Raw genomic sequence first — 22,646 nt, 5'->3', positions numbered from 1 at the left:
TGAGAAAGACATCATTAAGGGGAAGAAACACAAATTCCAACGTGACAAAATAGACTATTCCAACAATAAAGTCTATAAGTGGACGCATCAGGGTAACAGGCGTAGGGTTAACAATAAGGACCCGAGTGCCAGTCGTACAACTTCAGAGCCCACATCTAGTGATTTTTTATCTACGGACACGAGCGACCAGGAAGACGTACCAGGAGGGGTCGCCGTAAGCCTAAATACCAGGAGGAGAGGAGGGAGGAACCAACTATGGTCACCGACTGCTCCAAGGGTAACGAGACAGAGCAGGAGACGGAATCGTTAACAGACTCTGAGGGTAAGCTACAAATTGTTAATCTGTCCAGCTATACTCTTACTGAAATCGAATCAGCATTGCTGTCTAAGGGTCTATCTTTTTCACCAATGAATAGACTGGATAAATTTGTTGTAACAAAGGATCTTTATTTGTTCTGTAGACAGCTTACTTTTAAGTATCTGTATAGCCGTCCGGAGCTCGTGGACACCTTGCCACTGGAGGAGAAACAGGCCTTCAGTGACCTCCTGGAACTGTTAGAGGAAAACTCATTGGATGACGGTAAGAAAATACCCTTTACGGGACGTCTCCTATCACAAGCTACTCCCTCTCTTAGCCTTTGCCCAGCCATACAAATTTTTTTTAACAACGTTTGTAAGGATCTGGAGAAACTAAAATTAGATAACAATAGAAATAACAACTTGACCACAGAGGAGAGACGAACCTTATCCAGGCTCAAGAACAACAAAGACTTCCTTATAAAGGAAGCCGACAAGGGAGGTAATGTGGTCCTGTGGCCGGTGGATATGTATGTCAAGGAGGCTAAGAGACAATTGCTTAATCGTGATTGTTATGTCACATTGCCTTCTGATCCTACCCTGACCTTCAAAAAGAACTTAGATAGACTCTTATCCACGGCCCACATGCAGGAGATTATCACCCTTAAGGAGAAGAACTTTTTGATTACCAAGGATCCTATTACACCTACCTTTTACATGCTCCCAAAAATTCACAAGGAACGGCCGGAACCCCCAGGCAGACCGATTGTGTCGGGAATTGGGGGTCTATTTGAGAGACCTTGCATCTATTTGGATTTTTACCTCCAACCGCTGGCACAATCCTCTCCCTCATATGTGCGTGACTCCTCACATCTGATAGAACAGCTGGCTACCTTGGTAATTCCACCTAATACCTTAGCCGTGACATTAGATATAGAATCCCTCTATACTTCCATACACCATGACTTGGGGTTACGTGCAGTGTCGGAGTGTCTTGATCGAAGAACTACGGGGAACAGGAAGCACGACTCATTCATCCTGGATTTACTACACATGGTATTAGATAAAAATTATTTTGTCTTCGATCGAGTATATTACCGACAGACGTCCGGGACCGCAATGGGGGCGTGTTGTGCACCACCCTATGCAAATATCTTTTTAGGGTGGTGGGAGGAAACTTTTGTCTATACCCTGGATCAATATAAAACCTCTGTGATCCAGTGGTATAGATACATTGATGATATTCTATTTTTTTGGTCTGGCACAGTAGATGAGTGTGAACAGTTCATCACGACCCTTAATGACAATGCCCTGAATATCAAACTCACCTCCACAATCGCCCCCGGGACGGTCGAATTCCTGGACCTGAAAATCTCTCTGGACCATAACTCAGTCAGTACATCACTCTTCCGTAAACCGACAGCCACCAATAGTTTACTTCACTATAAGAGCTTCCATCCTGCACACGTAAAGAACGGCATCCCTAAGGGACAATTTATAAGGCTCAAGAGGAATTGCAGTGATAATGCCGACTTTGAATGTCATGCCTCTGATTTATCCAATAGGCTTCGAAAAAGAGGTTATCCGAGGAAAGTGATCTCTACTGCGCTGCAAGAATGTAGATCTACTCCGCGTGAAACCCTCCTCTGTCCAAAAAATCGGAACAGCAAGTCACCAGTGAGTATAATCACTTCTTATAATAACCAGTGGCAAGATCTCTTCGGGCTCCTTAGGGACAACTGGGAGATCCTTAGAAGTGATAAGAAGCTACATTCCTTCATTGATGAGAAACCAAGACTGGTGGCCAGAAAGGCGCAAAATCTGAGGGGTGTTCTATCAAGGAGCCATTTCCAGAAACCTACGCATACCTTGGGTACCGGCACTAGACTGAAGGGGACATTCCCATGTGGAGCCTGTACAGTTTGCCCTTACATGGTGGCTGATGACAATATATCTCTTTCTATCTTTCCCGGACAGATCACCAGCAACAAATATTACAATTGTCGCTCAAGAAATGTGATCTATCTTCTGATTTGCGACTGTCCGAAAATCTATGTTGGACAGACAACACAGGAGGTAAGGAGGAGGGTCCAGCAACATTTGTCAACAATTAATACAGCGGGTGCGGATCATGTTAAGGGCAAAACTCTTACATCTGTGGCCTCTCATTTCCTACTAAAACATGGAGGACGCCATGTAAATTTGAGGGTCTTTGTTATAGATTCTGTAACCCAGAATATCAGGGGAGGGAGTTGCACGAAGGAGCTTCTAAGAAAGGAGTCAAGATGGATCTATAACCTAAAAAGTGTGGCCCCACATGGTCTAAATGAAGATCTACTATATACGGGATTCTATAAGACTCTCTAGGTTGTCATGCTGTTTCTTTTTCCTTTTGTACTCATTACCTTTATTTTTGGTCTTTCATCCGAACGTAGATCACACACCTGGACAATTGGAAAAGTTTCTGGACTCCACATCGCAGATCAGAACAATATCAACACATGGGAGGATAGTCTACCCCTACATTTGGAGAGAGAAAAAGGGAAAAAAGAGAAAAAAAAAAAAAAGGGGGGAGCCTTTGCCCGAGGATTTTGCACAAGTTCACCTCCAGGATCTATGATGTTCTGTACCAACTACATATCCAGACCCTTTGGACTTCAATAGGTGGATAAGATCTGGTCCATATTCTGACTACAAGGAATCACGCTGTCGGATATTTTCCGTAATCCAAATCAGTGGACTTACTTTATCTCCATGGACTGCTCACATCTACCTATATAACATAGGGGTCCCTCTGGTTTCATATTTGTTTCGATCCGAGTGGGTTCTTGGGGTCTCATGTATGATCCACTAGGTGTCATCTTTGTATTAAAACTTGCCTCCTTTATGGGGTGTATTGTGATGCACACGTTAAATTCCTGTATAAATATTGGGCTTTTTTATCGGTACATATGCCGCCCTTTTAGCCCTGGCAGCTCCTATGCCTGAATTACCCCCAATATATATGCCTGAGTCCTGATGCTCCTCCGGGATCTAAGGGGTTAAAATATGCTTTGGCCCTTTTTCTATACTTATACATATGTCGGCGCGAAGATGTAGTTTTTGGTGTGTGCAGGGATCAATTGAATACCTTCACATACAAGCGTCTGCATAGATATCAATGTATTCTCAAAACGTGTGATACTTTCCCTACTGCATTGTAAACATCCAGCGCCTGCGCAGTAGTTCGCGTCTGCTCTATGTTGGATTTACTCTAATTCTTGTAAAGAGCTACTCAAATTGAGTAGCGCTGGGTATACCCGCGCATGCGCAGTACGCTGTTAGGGCGGTTCTTTAATCATGTGACTTTTCCAATATGGCGGCCGCCATCGCTAGCGTCCCACACCAAAGAGACTGGTGAGTCATCACTTCCTAATGATTTTTTCTGCTTTTATATAGGGCACACTTTGATTGTCTTTGCACACTCTTCTCCCCTGAGGAAGCCACACGACGGGTGGCGATACGCGTGGGGTCACACGCCTCCTGCCTCCCCCTGTTGTACCCCTTCTCCTCCCCCCCTGGTACCCACTGTGCCGTCAGGTGTGAGTATGCTATCTTGCAGACTCAGCAAATTCTAGTCTAGGTATATACCCACTGGCTTGGTGTTGGAAATATCCTGCTTCTTGTGCCTGGGGTTGATTATTCCAGCCTAACGTTTTTCCAGGGCATGACCATGGGTAGGCCGATGCTCTGGACTGGATGACCATGTCCTGTATAATCTATACTTACCCTAAATAACATAGGTACACATTATTTATCCTTACACCTATTCTGGTGAACACAGGCATATGTTGCCAATTTGATTTCCTTTGACCGGTGCCCGCAGGGTACTGTATGTGTGATATATAGACTGTGGATGCCTATCTCACTGTGATTTAACTATCTGGGTATTTGACAGGGGTATTGTGTAAGGTCTACTCACTATTTTTGTATCTTTGCATTTTGACCTGAACTTATGTATACCCCTCACTACCCCATATGTTGAAGTCGGTCATTCGTATATCAGTGGTTTTTACCCATGCTAAGTCATCACCTTCTACTATCTGTGTTTATATATATATGCTAGAGATTTTCTCCATTATTATACTCACGTATGTGTGAAACCATTGCTCTATACATCGGTGGCTCTATACCTGTACCGGGCAGTTACCATTCATTGTTTGGAAATTTACTGTATTTGTAAGGGGTACCCTCTATTATATTTATATATTTATATATTGGAGGCTGGCGTGGTGGGGAATCATGCCAATTTTGGCTTTTTAATTGTTTTTAATCAATTGTGTATGTGCCCTTGTTACTTTGCTCCTCCCACTTTGTTTGTATAATAAAATATATTTTTTCATAATCACAACATTGGATTCGGTGATCCCATTTTTTGGTATATCTTTTCTCTCTTTTTCTACAGTTCCAAGATGTGTTAATAAAATGATGGCGAATATAAATTGTTCAAAAGAGGAATTTTCTTACTTTTTTTAGGGAATTATGTTGCAATGTAATAAGACAGAGCTTTACCTGTGCGTTTTAAGTGGAACCAAACATCCCTCAGAGTCCAAACCATATGTTTCAGTTGTAGGAGAAAGGAGAAAATCTTATTGTACTTGTTTATGCAGTTATCCGTGATGACGATGTTTAGTGGCCAATCAACCTGAAGAAGATGGAAAATATCAAATCACTTTATACACGTTGTATAACATCATTATCTGGAAATTCTATGATCATTCTAGAGGTATAGATTAGCTTACCTTATATCTTAATTCCAAGCAACTTAATGTATCCGGAGCTGTAGGTGTGAACACTTCTGGGATGTGCTTAAGAGCAAAAGAGAGATTGGAGGCCAGATGAGAGTCGCCATGTAGGCTGTACTGCAGAGCTTTGTGCAGTATGGAGTTCAGAACCAATGGAGTGAACAGCTCACGGAGGGTCTGAGCCGACACCAGCTAGGAAACAATGATGCACGGTCAACGGACGAAACACGCAGACAGAAGTCAGGCAACAATGGCATATATATATATATACACATACACACACATATATACACACACACTAGAAGGTGGCCCGTATCTAACGTATCGGGTAGTCTAGAATGTGTATGTAGGTTACACGTGTGCCGGGAGCCGGGGTAAGCTGGTAACCATGGTACACATTCGGGTAAGTAAGCAAAGCACTTTCCATAGTTACAGGATTGTGTACCATGGCTACCAGCGTACGTTGGTAAGCTGGTAACTATGGTACACATCGGGTAACTATGCAAAGCGACAGTGCTGGTTAATTTTGTGCTTGTTGGTCTCCTGCTGTGCAGCATGCATCAGCGTGTTCGACAGCGGGAGACCAACGATCTGAATGGGCAGGGAGCCGGGGTAAGCTAGTAACCATGGTACACATCGGGTAACTATACAAAGCGGTTTCCATAGTTACCCGATGTGTACACTGATTAACAGCGTACGCCGGCTCCGGCACACGTGTGCTGGGAGCCGGGATAAGCTAATAACCATGGTACACATCGGGTAACTATTGAAAGCGACAGTGCTGGTTCATTTTTTGTTTGTTGGTCTCCTGCTGTGCAGCTCGCATCGGTGTGTTTGACAGAGGGAGAGCAACGATCAGCACAACAATGTTTTTGCTACTGAGGGTAAAACATGTGTTCTTTACTAATTTGAACATGCTGATTCCAAATATGAACTCAGAATTTGCACAGCACGTCCAGATTTTGAGTTATACTTAGAAAAGGCCATACGCCTATTCAGGCATTGTTGAAGATATTCTTACACACATTCGTTGACCTCCCCGGACCTATCCGGGCATGTCCAGACAGGTATGGGAGCTGATATCAGCACTAACCAGTTATGGCTATATGTAAGACATGTCCAGACATGTCTGGGAGCTGATATCAGCACTAACCAGTTATGGCTATATGTAGGACCTATCCAGACATGTCCAGATATGTCTGGGAGCTGATATCAGCACTAACCAGTTATGGCTATATGTAGGACCTATCCAGACATGTCCAGAGACCTATGCTTCTATGCAGATCATTCTGAAATTGATTAAATATTCAGAACATCAATGGAACATTTGTGCTGACCTCAAAGTTGTTGCACTAGTCCTTGGTTTGCAGTTAGGTTACACTAAGCATATGTGCTTTCTGTGCCTATGGAACAGTCGAGATGACAACAACCATTATAAAATTAAACGGTGGCCCAATAGAGATGAACATAAGATTGGTAAGCACAATGTTCAACACGAATCACTTGTCGATCCACTTAAAGTTTATCTTCCACCTCTTCACATTAAACTAGGACTAATGAAAAAATTTGTAGTAGCAATGGATCGTCAAGGGAATGGATTTAAGTATCTGAAGGAAAAGTTTAGTGCATTGAAAACTGAGGCCAAACTCAAAGCAGGAATCTTTATTGGTCCTGAAATCCACCAACTAATCCATGATGAAATCTTCAAGAAAGAACTCACCCCACTTGAACTAACTGCATGGGATGCATTTATATTAGTAGTTCAAAACTTCCTTGGAAACGAAAGAGCAGAAAACTATGCTGAACTAATAGACAATATGCTTCAAGCATACGAAATGCATGGTGCCCGAATGTCATTGAAAATGCATTTCCTACATTCACATCTTGACTTCTTTCCTCCAAATATGGGTAATGTCAGTGACGAACATGGTGAGAGATTCCACCAGGACATTTCTACTATGGAAAAAAGATACCCAGGTCGCTTTAACCCCAACATGATGGGCGATTACTGCTGGTTTTTGCAACGGGCCACTAGGACCACTCACAAGCGCAAAAGCAAGTGCCTGAAGCACTTTTAAAAGTACTCTGCTGAGTTCAAGGCGATTTCTTAAGCTACTATAAGTGATTTTTAAGTTTTTTGGTTTATTTACCTATACTTCTTTTTCAATAAAAATGAGAATACATGTTGTGAAACTGTGGGACATAACGATTCTGTATCTTTATTAATTGCTTATTTTAATTTTCACAAAAATTGGAATAACTTAATATCCTGACGTGCTACAAAAAAACTAACTTCAGATTTGGATTCAGCGCATTCGATTTATTATAGCGCACATGGTTTTTGCCAAGTAGCAGACAAAAAGTGTTTATTTGTTGTGCTGTGAATGGGCAGGGTGCCGGCATACGCTGGTAACCAAGGTACACAATCGGGTAACTAAGCAAAGTGGTTTCCATGGTTACCCGATGTGTACCATGTTTACCAGCGTACGCCGTCTCCGACACGTTCCCAGCAACGCAACGGTATGTCTCGGCTGGGTTGCCGGTGTGGGCTTCCGGGAGTGCAGCAGTCACCTGGGAGTCGGGGATCCGTGTGGGTTCGGGGAATGCGTGCAGGGTGCGGGGCCAGGCCGAGCGTCTAATGCTTGCGGGGGCGGGGCCTGGCCGAGCGGCTAATCCGTGCGGGGGCGGGGCTCGGGTAACTATGCAAAGCGGTTTCCATAGTTACCCGATGTGTACACTGGTTAACAGCGTACGCCGGCTCCGTGTGCCGGGAGCTGGGGTAAGCTAGTAACCATGTTACACATCGGGTAACTAAGGAAAAGTGGTTTCTATAGTTACCCGATGTGTACCATGGTTACCAGCCTGTGTCTGGAGTTGGGGTAAGCTAGTGGTTTCACACATCCGGTGCGCTCCCGTACACTGTGTACAGTACAGTGGCCACGCCGCAACTTCCTGGTCACATGCTCCAGTCACATGACAACACGTGATTGGAGCTTGTCACGCGGCCACTGTACTGTACACAGTGCACGGGAGCACGCCGGATCTGAGAAAGTGGAGAAAAGGTAAGTAACTATTCAAAGCGACAGTGCTGACGTGTGCCGGGAGCCGGGGTAAGCTAGTAACCATGTTACACATTGGGTAACTAAGGAAAGCGGTTTCTATAGTTACACGATGTGTACCATGGTTACCAGCCTACGCCGCCCCCGGCACACGTGTGCCGGGAGCCGGGGTAAGCTAGTGGTTTCACACATTCGGCCTTTTCTCCACTTGTCTTGCCGGTGTGGGCTTCCGGGGGTGCAGCAGTCACCTGGGAGTTGGGGCTCCGTGTGGGTTTGGGGAATGCGTGCAGGGGGGGCGGGGACAGGCCGAGCGGCCAATCCGTGCGGGGGGGCGGGGACAGGCCAAGCCCAGCGGCCAATGCGACGGTTGTCACTGTAATGACGTCATTTTCGTGACAGACAGACAGAATAAGGCAATTATATATATAGATATTTTACTGGGTTGTCTATAATAAATTGTAGTGAATGGAAATTTGTACAATACTGATAAACAGCATATAGCCAGACTGCAGGATATTTAGTGTATGGCATATTAAATTACATGTGAAAAAAGTCTTAAGGCTGAAGCCTGGCCTGAGAGTTAAACTCTTTAGGGGTGGAGAAAAAAAACTATGCCACGTTTGCATCTGGAAAATGGTGGCAATACTTAAGAGGGTATGTCATCGGGTTTTCACATAAAACAGGGAAGCGAAAGAGACCCTAAATCCAGTGGTTTGACACTTACTGGGATTTTTGCTGTAGTCTTGGTAAAATCATTGTTTTTATCTGCTGCAGATCTGCTAGTCTTCTCAATGATGGTCTGTCTAACCCCTCCATGTCCATGATTGACAGCTTTCTCCTAGACTGTGTATAGGCAAAAAACTTCCAATCAATGATGGAGGGCGAAGTTATACACACTTAATAAATATTGAGAACTCATAAGCAAGAAGACTAGCACAAAACTACAGCATGAAGCCCAGTAAGTGACACACCACTGGAATCAGGGTGTCTGTCCCTTGCCAATGTTATGCTGTCCTCAAACGGAGGGAGTACAAACCTGGTGACAGATTCTAACATTCAGTTTTTCCACCATATGGTGTAGCATTTGTTAGCACCCCTAAAGTGCTTAACTCTTAAGGTACCGTCACACTAAGCAACATCGCTAGCAACATTGCTGCTGAGGCACGACTTGCTAGCGATGTTGTTGTGATTGACATCCAGCAACAACCTGGCCCCTGCTGTGAGGTCACTGGTTGTTGCTGAATGTCCTGGACCATTTTTTGGTCGTTGCTCTCCCGCTGTGAAGGGCACATCGCTGTGTGTGACAGCGAGAGAGCAACAACTGAATGTGCAGTGAGCAGGGAGCCGGCTTCTGCGGACGCTGGTAACCAATGTAAATATCGGGTAACCAAGAAGCCCTTTCCTTGGTTACCCGATATTTACCTTCGTTACCAGCGTCCGCCTCTCTCACGCGGCGAGTGGCGGCTCCCTGCACACATAGCCAGACTACACATCGGGTAATTAACCCGATGTGTACTCTGGCTAGGAGTGCAGGGAGCCAGCGCTAAGCGGTGTGCGCTGGTAACCAAGGTAAATATCGGGTTGGTTACCCGATATTTACCTTAGTTACCAAGCGCAGCATCGCTTCCACGTGTCGCTGCTGGCTGGGGGCTGGTCACTGGTTGCTGGTGAGATCTGCCTGTTTGACAGCTCACAAGCAACCCGTGTAGAGACGATCCAGCGATCCCTGCCAGGTCAGGTTGCTGGTGGGATCGCTGGAGCGTCGCTTAGTGTGACGGTACCTTTAGGTTTGGTCAGGGATTTGTTGTGGCTTCTGTTGTAAAACGTTATCTGAAGGTAACTGGAGCTGTATTGTATTGACTGTTATACAATTTGCCTTATATAACTTTTATGTCACACTACATTATTAGTAAATGGGAACGTTGCACAATTTTCATTACTTATCTTAATGTAGTTCTAGGCTAATTAAAGTTGGCCTGTAGTGATGAGCAAGCATACTCGCCACTGCTCGTTACTAGATCGGGACTAGGGGTTTTCGGATGAAACTCGAGTACTGAGTATAATGGAAGTCAATGGGAGGTTGAGGTTTGATTGAGTAACAAGCAGTGGCGGCACGCTCGCTCATCACTATTGGCCGGCAGATTCCTATATCTTCCATTGAGCACGCTATTGAACAGTATAATAAATGAAATATTTAAGTCCTGTAACATGCTGAATTCAGATTTCTGAGAGCAAACCGTGATTTCCGGATTGGCTGCAGGTCTCCTGAGTCAAACTCTAAGGCTGTGTGCACACGTTGCGTTTTTTACCGCGGAAACGCTGCGTTTAGAACCGCAGCGTTTCAGTGGCAAATTGCATGCGTTCAGCTTTCCCAGCAAAGTGTATGAGAAAGCAGAAAAATCAGTGCACACGCTGCGTTTCTAAACGCAGAGTTTTGGATGCCAAAAATCGGTGCGGAAAGAAAAGCAGCATGTCACTTCTTTTGTGCGGTGTGGCTGCGTTCTCTCCCCCATTGAATCAATGATGTGGGTCAGAACGCAGCTACACCGCAGTGAGCTGCTTTTTTGTTGCGGTCCGCGGGCTTTGTCGGCATGCCAGAACGCAGGCATTTACCTGGAAGTGAGGTCAAGAGGTTTCCTGTTGACCTCACTTCCTGGCAAAGTCCTGGAAAGCCCCCGGTGTCGCTAAAGTGCCCACCCCGACCCCCGACCCCCCTCCCGAAAATCCAACATGGCCGTGCGCACAGCAGCGCACCGGCCGCCCTGCTCCTATGATTTCTGTCGCATGTGCCTTGAGACATGCGACAGAAAAATGCCCCCCAGGCCCTGCCAGGTCACCCCCTATTCCCCTCGGTATTCCCCCTTACCTGTCCGGTTGCAGCGCTGATCCCCCGCGGCCCCCTCCTCCTTCACAGTGCACGCTGGCCGGTCACATGTGCCGAGCAGCTGACAGCCAGCACTGTGTTCAGAGAGCTGTGCTGGCTGCTCGGCACTCTGCAGCTGTGACCCGGGGAGAGTGGTGCAGATTTTTGGCACCCACTCTCCTCAAATGGAGGGTCTGCCCTCCTAGAAAATGGGGGATACGTTCCCTGAACGTGCCCCCATATTCTAGAAGGTCCAGAGGCGACGTGGGACGTCCAAATGGATTTCTGCGGACCCATTTTTTTTCAAATTTTTTGATTAAATTGGAGAACAAGGGAATGATTTGGGGAGTGTTTTTTCTAATAAAAAATTTTTGTCATTTTTTTTGCTTTTGTTTACTGTCAGTTATGTCTGGTATCTGATAGACGCCGTGACATCACTAATTGCTGGGCTTGATGCCAGGTGACATTACACATCTGGTATCAACCCCATTTATTACCCCGTTTGCCAACGCACCAGGGCGCGGGATGAGTTGGGGCGAAGCGCCAGGATTGGCGCATCTAATGGATGCGCCACTTCTGGGGCGGCTGCGGCCTGCTATTTTTAGGCTGGGAAGAGTCCAATAACCATGGCTCTTCCCACCCTGAGAATACCAGACCCCAGCTGTCAGCTTCACCTTGGCTGGTGATCTAATTTGGGGGGACCCCACGTTATTTTTTTTTTTAATTTTTTATTTATAAATAAAAAAAAAAAGCCTGGGGAGCCCTCCAAATTGATCACCAGGCAAGATGAAGCTGCCAGCTGTGGTTTGCAGGCTACAGCTGTCTGCTTTACCCTGACTGGCTATCAAAAATAGGGGGGACCCCACGCCATTTTTTTCATTGTTTTGTTTTTGTGTTTTTTTGGATAAATACTAAGCTAGGCACCCTTTAGTGCCACATGAAAGGTACTAAAGGTGCCAGCTTAGAATATGCAGGCGGGGGTGGGACGTTATATATATTTGACATCCATTGACGCTTTTTAGGCTGTGTGCCCACAATCAGGGTTTGCAACGTTATGGGCGCTGAGTGTTTTCCCTGCGTCCATAACGCTGCGTTGTGCAGTAGAAGCACAGTGGAAGGATTTTTGGAGATCCCATGCCCACTGTGCTTCTTTTCTCCGCAGCATAAACTGACCGGTGGCGTGGCTTCCCGAGCCTCAGCATGTCAATTTATGCTGCGGAGACGAGAGTGTTCTCTGCAGGTAGAATACAGCTAAAGTCCACAGCAGCCTGAACCCAAATCGTGGGCATGGGCAGCTGCAGGAAGGCTGGCACTGTGTACTAGACGCCGTGTCGCTGGATCATGGCCACATAGCCTTAGGCCTCTTTCACACGTCAGTGATTCTGGTACGTTTGTGCTTTTTTTTTTAAACGTACCAGAATCACTGACATACGCAGACCCATTATAATGAATGGGTCTGCTCACACGTGTCTCCATGCGGCGTACCCGCGTGTGCGTGATTGCCGCACGGAGACATGTCCATTTTTTTCTGGCATCACTGATGTTCCACGGACCACGCAGTGGTGTGGTCCGTGAAACACGTGCCAGAAAAAAACGTGCTTTTAAAATAAAAATCATTTTAACTCACCCAGCATCCAGCGATGTCCTCTGCAGCCCGTGCAGCTTGCTGCTTCTGAGCCGGCTCATTATTGTCACGCATATTCATGATGCGCGACACAGCCGACCCGGAAGCAGCTGCTGCGGGGGTCAGCACCAGCCGGATGCTGCACCGCGGGAGCGATCAGCACCATGGAGAGCGGGAGCGGGCGCAGGTGAGATGATTACTGAGTGCAATCACGGGCCACGGAGAACGGAGCCCGGACTGCACTTAGACAACCCACGTGTGCCGTGATTCACGGCAGACGCAAGGACATGTGCGTGTTTTACACGCCAGTGAAAAACGTCAGTGTTTTTCACTGACGTGTGAAACGGGCCTAAAAGTGAGAATATTGTTGCTACAGCAACATTTTGGGTGAAGTAGCTGTGGATTCAAAATGCTTAATATACTCCTGAATAAAATCCTTGAGGGGTGCAGATTCCAAAATGGGGTCACTTTTGAGGGTTTTCTGACGTATAGGTACCCAAGGGGCCCTGCTAATGTGACATGGTGCGCGAAGTTTATTTCAACTTTTCCAAAATTCAAATGGTGCTCCTTCCATTCCAAGCCCTCCCATTTATCCAAACAGAATGTGGAGAAGGAAATGACATCACAGTTTTTTTTTCCAAAGGTCTGTGTTCAACCAACTTTATTAACACTGACAAGTCTTTAAAAAACGCACCTAAAAAAACCGCATGAAAAACGCATGCGTTTTCGATGCGTTTTTCTCAAAAAGCATTGTTTACAATTCTCCCCTCTGCCAGAGGGTGCGTTTTTTTTCCGCGCTGAAAAAAAAGCAACGTGTGCACATAGCCTAAGGGGTACTAGCCGATACTAGCGATGCGGAGCGCGATAGTACCTGCCCCCGTCGCACATGCGATATCTTGTGATAGCTGCCGTAGCGAACATGATCGCTTCGGCAGCTTCACACGCACTTACCTGCCCTGCGACGTCGCTCTGGCCGGCGACCCGCCTCCTTACTAAGGGGGCCGGTTGTGCGGCGTCACAGCGACGTCACACGGCAGGCGGCCAATAGAAGCGGAGGGGCGGAGATGAGCGGGAAGTAAACATCCCGCCCCCCTCTTTCCTTACGCATAGCCGGTGGAGGCAGGTAAGGAGATGTTCCTTGCTCCTGCGGCTTCACACACAGCGATGTGTGCTGCCGCAGGAACGAGGAACATCATCGAATTTCCTATTGGTGCGACATTATGAAAATGACCGACACTACACAGATCACCGATTTTCGACGCTTTTGCAATCGTTTATCGGCGGATCTAGGCTTTACACGTTGCGACGTCGTTACCGGCGCCGGATGTGCATCACTTTCGATTTGACCTCAATGATATCGCAGTAGCGATGTCGCAGCATGCAAAGTACCCCTAAGGCCTTATATATGCCTATGATAATTGATGCCTTTGCATCAGAAGACCCTCAGGATGGTCCAGGAAATCACGGTCCATGCTCAGACCCCAATACTCGGATATATGAATTCAGCTTTAGTCAGTTTTATTTGTCTTTCTCAATCAAGTATTTTACACAATTTTATTTAAAAAAAAACAAAACCCTGCAACTGGCATGCTGAATGGCATAGTGGGCGCTGTTAGGATGCTTTACCAATTTCTGGTATTGGCTTAATAAAAATGCATGCCTGATGTCCATTTGCTAAGAATTGCTTAAAAACGGGTGTCTTTAATTGGTGTCACATAGGACATCTCTAGCAGTGTGTGGTTATATTACTCCGCACAGGTCGGAAAGTGGAAGTGATCAATAACAAATCATTCACCTTTTCAAAGAGCAGATCACTAAGTGACTGGGCAAATTCTCCATCTTCCATTAGCAGAAAATGCCTTATTGCTTCAAAATGTTTTTCCATATTCAGTTCCACAAAATAGTAATCCACGACAGCTTTGTTCACTAAAGAAACACTAGAAAGTAAAGGCAGATTCAGTGAACAGAGGTCTTCTAAATAGCATTAATGTAACAATGGTTCTTCATTACAGACCTAGTCCACCCATGACACTGTTTTTTGGAGCATTTTGCCAATGTGCTGCAGAAGAACATTTTACTATATTTTTCCAACAAAAAAAAAAAAGAAAGAGGAAGAGAAATGATGTAAAAAAGAGAATGTGGGACTGCAGCATGAACAGAACTGACCTGGACACAATCGGGGCAGTTACAGAATATTTCATCAGCACCGGGAGGGAGAGAAGCTCGATGAGCTGGACAGCCGTTTCATCAGTAGCTGAGTCCCTGTCGGGGTCCACAGGAAAGAAGAACTCTCGTGGCATCACATGGCTAAGCATGTGGAAAACCGGAGGCTTTGCTGTAGGCCAAAAAGAAAAGCTAAAGTGCATATCGTGAGTAGAAACATTTTACTGATCTTTTATTTAACAATAAAACACAAGAAAATAGCGAGAGAGTGAAACAAAAGGAGGTCAAGAAAGAAGCATAGTGGGGGAGGGAAAGTTAATAGAGGAGAAATGTGCAAATAAATACCGGTAGGTAGAGAAACAGTAGGAGTATTCTATACAAATCTGAGGGAAGCATAAATATTACAGTTCAGCAGAGACTCAGAGGACTCTTGTAGTGTGCGGCTGCGAAACAAGAGCTCTACCAGCCTCCTCGGCACTTCTCCTGATTAGTAGGCACAGTGTGGCGCACACAGGCACAACGGGTTTTCCCTGGATCTACCAATCAGAAGAGGCGCCAAGGATACAAGCTGCTGGACCAGGGTCTTTTGAATCTTTTTTTTGTTCAACTCTAATTAATATAGTTAATTTGTAATATATACTGATTAGATGCCTTCACCCCACTGACAGCATTAGGGCAAATTCACACAGTGCGTTTTTCGCGGCGTTTTTGCGCAGTTTTCGGGTGTGTTTTTGCTCAGAAAACTGCATGACTTTGCTTCCCCAGCAAAGTCTATGAGTTTTCATTTTTGCTGTCTTCACACAGCGTTTTTTTCAGCTGCGTTTTTGTGGTGCCACAAAAACGCAGCATGTCAATTATTCCCGCGTTTTTCACTGCACTTTTCATCCATTGAGTGCAATGGGATGTTGAAAGACGCAATGAGAAACGCAAATAGGTGCGTTTTGGTGCGTTTCTAAGACCAAAAACGCAGCTATAAACGCAGGAGGTGGGTAGTAAAGTGACGTGTACAGGAAGAGGATTCCTTCTGTCAGTAAACACAGAAGCGTGAATCCTCCCGGTACCGTCACCGCCGCTTCCACCTCCAGTCCTGTGCATGTATGCTGCCGTGCGGCGTCATGTACGGGCAGGAGGTGAAAGCAGCTGCGAAATCAAAAGTGAACAGTAGAAAAAAAAAACCTCATACTCACCTGTCTGCAGGGTCCCGATGCCATGTCCGCTCCCAGCTCCTCCTCCCGGTACTGCCGCTCCAGGTGTGTGCAGTCTCCCCGGGTACGTATGCCTGCAGGATGCAGGACCTGGCGATGGATCACCTGATGCAGTCACCTGACGCATCAGCTGATCGTAAGTCTCGGGGTGACGCCAGCGGCCGGCCGGTTTAACCTATCAGCGGATGCGTCAGGAGATTTCATCCCTGATTACCGGAAGCTCCTGCAGCGATCGGACGGGATCAGACTCCGCTCCAGGAGCTGCCGGTAATCAGCACATAAGTGAGTTTTTTTTTTTTTTGCACCGATGCATCTGCTGATTGTATAAATTGCTTTTATACAATCAGCTGATGTGTGATGTGATTCACATCCTAGAACCTGACACATCATCTGATCGCTTTGCCTTCCAGCAAACCGATCAGATGATATTGGATCTGGACTGGAAGGCGCGGGACCCTTGACCCAGGATTACTGCGGAGGGGGGTTCTTTATTTCAATAAAGATGGAGTCACTAATTGTGTTGTGTTTTATTTCTAATAAAAAAAATTTTCTGTGTGTTGTGTTTTTTTTTATCTTTACTAGAAATTCATGGTGGCCATGTCTAATATTGGCGTGACACCATGAATTTCGGGCTTAGGGCCAGCTGATAATATACTGCTAGCCCTAACCCCATTATTACCCAGTGAATCACCCGGCATCAGGGCAGCTGGAAGAGTTGGATACAGTGCCAGAAGATGGCGCTTCTATGAAAGCGCCATTTTCAGGGGTAGCTGCGGACTGCAATTCGCAGCGGGGGTGCCCAGAAAGCGTGGGCACCCTGCACTGTGGATTCCAATCCCCAGCTGCCTAGTTGTACCTGGCTGGACACAAAAATTAGGCGAAGCTCACGTCATTTTTTTTTTAATTATTTCATGAAATTCATGAAATAATTAAAAAAAAAAAAGGGCTTCTCTATATTTTTGGTTCCCACCGGGTACAAATAGGCAGCTGGGGGTTGGGGGCAGCCCGTACCTGCCTGCTGTACCCGGCTAGCATACAAAAATATGGCGAAGCCCACATCATTTTTTTTGTTTGGGGGGGCAAAGAAATCCTGCATACAGTCCTGGAAGGAGGATGCTGAGCCTTGTAGTTCCACAGCTGCTGTCTGCTCTCCTGCATACACTATTGGATGGAGGATGCTGAGCCTTGTAGTTCGACAGCTGCTGTCTGCTCTCCTGCATACACTATTGGATGGAGGATGCTGAGCCTTGTAGGTCTGCTCCCCCTGACTCTCCCTCCAGCATACAGTCCTGGATGGAGCATGCTGAGCCTTGTAGTTCTGCAGCTGCTGTCTGCTCTCCTGCATACACTATTGGATGGAGTATACTAAGCCATGTAGTTCTGCAGCTGTCTGCTCTCATGCATACACTAGTGGAGAATGAAGAACATATTGAAGAAGGAAATGACATCAGACCTTTTTTTTGTTCACTGATAAAAAAACGCATAAAGACGTAGTGAGCAAAAACGCAGCAAAAAACGCACTAAATCGCGGCAAAAACGCGTGCGTTTTTTGCCGCGGGTGCGTTTTTGTGCGGTTTTTGTTGCAAAAAAACGCACAAAAACGCAGCGTCAAAAAAAACGCAGTGTGTGAACCTAGCCTTAGGCTTCAGTGTCCATAAATGGAAGGTCGAGCAATGTGACACATACATCAGCCACTCACATTCCAACACAATGCCCTTGCTCATGATAGTGTCCTAGATCTCCAGGTCCTGCCCAAAATGAGAGTCTGCTACAAATAGGGCCAAATACTGTCATCTGTGCTTGTGCAATTCCAGGTCACTAAAGGATTATTCCCATCTCCAAGATCCTATCCCAGTATGTGCTAGGTATATTAGTAAAATTAGCAAATGCCTACAATTAACAAAAACGGATATTTGTGTACTCACCGTAAAATCGTTTTCTCTTAGCCATCATTGGGGGACACAGGACCATGGGTGTTATGCTGCCTATCCATAGGAGGACACTAAGTAGATGCAAAAGCATAGCTCCTCCTCTGCAGTATATACCCTCTGGCCGGGCCAGGCAAGCTCAGTTTTAGTACACAAGCAGTAGGAGAAAAAAAAAACAGTAAAAACTTACCTCAACAGAGGAACATGAGAACAAAAAAAAAAAAGAGTCATAACCAAATAAGGTACTGAGAGAACCAAGGCCCAACAGGGCAACAGGGTGGGTGCTGTGTCCCCCAATGATGGCTAAGAGAAAACGATTTTACGGTGAGTACACAAAAATCCGTTTTTATCTGACGCCTCATTGGGGGACACAGGACCATGGGACATCCTAAAGCAGTCCATGGGTGGGAAACATAAAAGAAGACAACACAACCCAAGGACTAGGAACCAGTCCCGGACAGCCTGGAGCGCCTACTGAGAGAGGTGCTCTACTGCCGTTTGCAGAATTTTCCTACCCAGATTTGCCTCAGCTGAAGCCTGGGTATGGACTCTGTAATGCTTTGAAAACGTGTGTAGGCTAGACCAGGTCGCAGCCTTACACACCTGTTCCACTGAAGCCGAATGGCCCACGAAGCGCCAACTGCTCGCGTGGAATGAGCCCGCAGCCCACTAGGAATGGGCTTGAGTTGCAAGCGGTCGACTTCCTGGATCGCAGAGCGAATCCAGCGAGGCAGCGTCGCCTTTGAAGCTGCCTGTCCCTTCGTAGGCCCCTCAGGAATGATGAACAAGGAGTCCGTTTTCCTAAAGGGGGCTGTCCTGGATATGTAATATCTGAGAGGTCTAACGAATGCAGAGACCTTTCCACCCTATGAACTGGGTGTGGACAAAAGGAAGGCAGGACAATGTCCTCGTTCAAATGAAACGGGGTAAGAACCTTTGGAAGGAAATCCGGGAGAGGGCGCAGAACCACCTTGTCCTGGTGAAAGATCTGAAAAAACTCGCGGCAAGAGAGTGCTGCCAGCTCCGAAACCCGTCTGATGGACGTAATTGCCACTAAGAATGCTACCTTCCAGGACAGAAGAGCAAATGAGGATTCCTTGAGAGGTTCAAAGGGAGACCTCTGGAGACCGTCCAGAAAGAGGTTGAGGTCCCATGGTTCCTGCGGCCGTTTGTACGGGGGAACTAGATGGGAAACGCCCTGGAGGAAGGTCTTGACTTGCGGTTTTTGAGCCAGGCGGCATTGGTAGAAGATTGAGAGCGCTGAGACCTGCCCTTTAAGGGAACTGAGAGCCAATCCCGCTTGCAAGCCAGACTGTAGAAAATCGAGAATTCTGGGGATGGCCAGAGGCATAGGCTGGACGTTAGTTTCCCTGCACCATGAAAGGAAGATATTGCATCCATGGTCGAAGGGGAATTCCTCGCATCCATAGACATCAAGGACGCGTACCTGCACATACCCATCGCCCCAGATCACCAAAAGTTCCTCCGCTTTGCAATTCAGGACTCCCACTTTCAATTCGTAGCTCTACCCTTCGGCCTTGCCACCGAACCAAGGGTCTTCACCAAAGTCATGGCGGCCGCCATGAGCGTCCTTCACGCCAGGGGAGTAGTCGTTCTCCCTTACTTGGACAACATCCTCATCAAGGCCCCCACCTTCCGCGACTGCTCAACCAGCGTACAGATCACTGTGGACACCCTATCCCGCTTAGGGTGGCTAGTGAATCGGGACAAATCATCCCCGATCCCATCACGATCCATCACCTTCCTGGGCATGTCCCTGGACACCCGTCGGGGCTTGATCCTTCTCCCTCAGGACAAGGCGTTCGCTCTTCAACGAGCGGTATGCTGCCTTCTACGTCCTCCGTCTCGCTCCATTCGATTCAGCATGAAAGTGCTCGGCAGGATGGTGGCGGCTATGGAAGCAGTACCCTTTGCTCAACTGCACCTCCGCCCACTGCAGCTAGCCCTTCTAGCAGCCTGAGACAAGAGCCCCTTCTCCCTGGACAGATAATCTTCACCTGACGCCTTCAGTCAGGTACGCACTCCGCTGGTGGCTTCGGTCCTCATCCCTATCGAAGGGGAGATCTTTTCTCACAGTGAACTGGCTGGTCCTGACCACGGACGCCAGCCTCCTAGGCTGGGGAGCAGTGTACTGGCACCACACTGCTCAAGGACGTTGGACGCCCCAGGAGTCTTTCCTTCCCATCAACATCCTGGAACTCCGTGCGATCTTCCTCGCGCTCAGAGCGTTCAGCCCTCTGCTAGCGGGTCGTCAGATTCGAGTCCAATCGGACAATGCGACAGCTGTAGCCTATATCAATCGGCAGGGGGGCACCTGCAGCAAAGCGGCTTATCTCGAGGCCCACAAGATCCTCAGCTGGGCCGAATCGACGGGATCATTGATATCAGCGGTACACATATCGGGGGTAGAGAACTGGGCAGCCGACTTTCTGAGTCGCCAAGGCCTGGCTGCCGGAGAATAGTCCCTCCACCCAGATGTGTTTCTACACATCTGCACTCGCTGGGGCACACCAGACGTGGACCTAATGGCCTCAAGGTTGAATGCAAAGGTACCCGCGTTCATAGCCAGGTCACGCGACCCGCAGTCCATCGGCGCGGATGCTCTAGTCTGCTCCTGGCACCACTTCCGCCTGCCTTACATATTTCCACCTCTAACCCTGCTGCCGTGGGTAATCAGGAAGATCAAGGCAGAGGGAGTCCCTGTGACACTGATAGCACCGGACTGGCCCAGGTGCGCCTGGTACGCCGAATTAGTACAAATGCTCACAGACGCACCGTGGCGCCTTCCAGACATCCCAGACTTGCTGACCCAAGGGTCCATTTCCCATCAGAACTCCAGAGCCCTGAAGCTGAAGGCATGGCCATTGAGACCTGGATATTAACAAGAGCGGGATTCTCCCCCACGGTTATTGCCACGATGATCAGCGCCCGAAAGCCTGCTTCATCCCGCATTTAAAACCGTACGTGGAAAAATGGACCTTAGGGACTCCATTCTGAATCTCCGTACGTGCACATGCTTGTTTAGGTGTTTGAGGTCCAGGATGGGTCGAACTGACCCATCCTTTTTGTGGACCACAAAGAGGTTGGAATAAAAACCCCCGAACTTCTCGTCGTCTGGGGCAGGTATTATCACTCCTGCTGTTAGAACCGACTCGGGGGTCGGGTCCGAAATTCTATGTGGTAACTGGAAGACACAAGGTCTCGCACCCATTTGTCGTCTGAGGCGGCAGCCCAGATGTGTTGAAAGAGCCGCAGTCGACCTCCTACAATGAGTGTGTCTTCCGGGGCGCCGAAGGAGTCATGAGGGGGGAAAACGTCGTGGCCGAGTCTCCCTAGTCCTGGACTGTTTCGGTCTAGGCTGCCATGACGAAGTGGGTTTCGGGGAGAGCTGAGAAGGTCGGTCCCTGCGTAGTCTGCGGCTGGTGACGGGGACAGCACGGGATGTCGACCAACCAAATGAGTTCCGAAAGGATCGGAACGAGGACTGTGGACGTCTGGCGAAGGACGTCCTAGACTTCAGCTGGGGGAGGGAGGTACTCTTTCCTCCCGTGGCGTCAGAAATGAGCTTGTCCAGACGTTCGCCCGTTGATGGTAGTGGGAGATCGGTCCCAAAAGGAAACCGTCGCCCTCAAAAAATAACAAACCTTGAAAGGAAGTGCCTCCTACAGACACTAAGCTAAAACTGAGCTTGCCTGGCCCGGCCAGGGGGTGTATACTGCAGAGGAGGAGCTATGTTTTTGCATCTACTTAGTGTCCTCCTATGGATAGGCAGCATAACACCCATGGTCCCGTGTCCCCCAATGAGGCGTCAGAGAAAAAGAGAATTTTGTTACTTACCGTAAATTCTTTTTCTTATAGTTCCGTATTGGGAGACCCAGACCATGGGTGTTTAGCTTCTGCCTCCGGAGGACACACAAAGTACTACACTTAAAAGTGTAGCTCCTCCCTCTGAGCTTATACACCCCCTGGTAGCCAGTTCTAGCCAGTTTAGTGCAAAAGCTGAAGGAGAATAGCCACCCACAAGTAGAACCGAGTAAGAACCGGAACAACCGGAGACTCTGTCCACGACAACAGCCGGTGATAACACACGGAACAAGAAAATTGCCAACAGGCAACAGGGAGGGTGCTGGGTCTCCCAATACGGAACTATAAGATAAAGAATTTACGGTAAGTAACAAAATTCTCTTTTTCTTTATCGTTCCTTTGGGAGACCCAGACCATGGGACGTCTCAAAGCTGTCCCTGGGTGGGAATAAACAAAAAAAACTAAGAAGTAGGCGGAGCCTAACTTCACAAGTGGGCGACAGCCGCCTGAAGGATGCGTCTGCCCAAGCTCGCATCTGCCGAAGCATGAGCATGCACTTGGTAGTGCTTCGAAAAGGTATGCAAGCTAGTCCAAGTGGCAGCCTGACAGACTTGTTGAGCCGTAGCCTGGTGCCTAAAAGCCCAAGAAGCACCGACAGCTCTGGTCGAGTGTGCCTTGATCCCTGGCGGGGGAGGCACCTGAGTACTCTGGTAGGCGTCCGAAATGGTCGATCTAATCCAACGGGCCAAGGTCGGCTTAGAAGCAGAGAGACCCTTGAGCCGCCCTGTGGTTAGCACAAAAAGAGAGGTGCACCGCCTAAGCGCAGCGGTGCGAGCCACATAAATCCGGAGAGCACGCACCAGATCTAGAGTATGCAGCGCTTTCTCAAAGCGATGAA

The 22,646-nt window shown here is 47.5% G+C and overlaps 1 protein-coding gene across 1 annotated transcript in view; it reads right to left on the bottom strand.

The window, feature by feature from the left end:
- The window catches only part of TUBGCP6 (tubulin gamma complex component 6), a 184,724-nt gene that overhangs the window by 31,086 nt on the left and 130,992 nt on the right, over positions 1-22,646 (bottom strand). Inside the window, 4 exon segments of the mRNA XM_075343451.1 lie at positions 4,849-4,981; positions 5,079-5,273; positions 14,423-14,564; positions 14,794-14,962. Coding sequence (XP_075199566.1) covers positions 4,849-4,981; positions 5,079-5,273; positions 14,423-14,564; positions 14,794-14,962 — 639 coding nt within the window.

Source organism: Anomaloglossus baeobatrachus, chromosome 4, assembly GCF_048569485.1.
Source record: "Anomaloglossus baeobatrachus isolate aAnoBae1 chromosome 4, aAnoBae1.hap1, whole genome shotgun sequence".
Taxonomy (NCBI): Eukaryota; Metazoa; Chordata; class Amphibia; order Anura; family Aromobatidae; genus Anomaloglossus; species Anomaloglossus baeobatrachus.
This window is presented reverse-complemented; position numbering and strand designations above follow the sequence as displayed.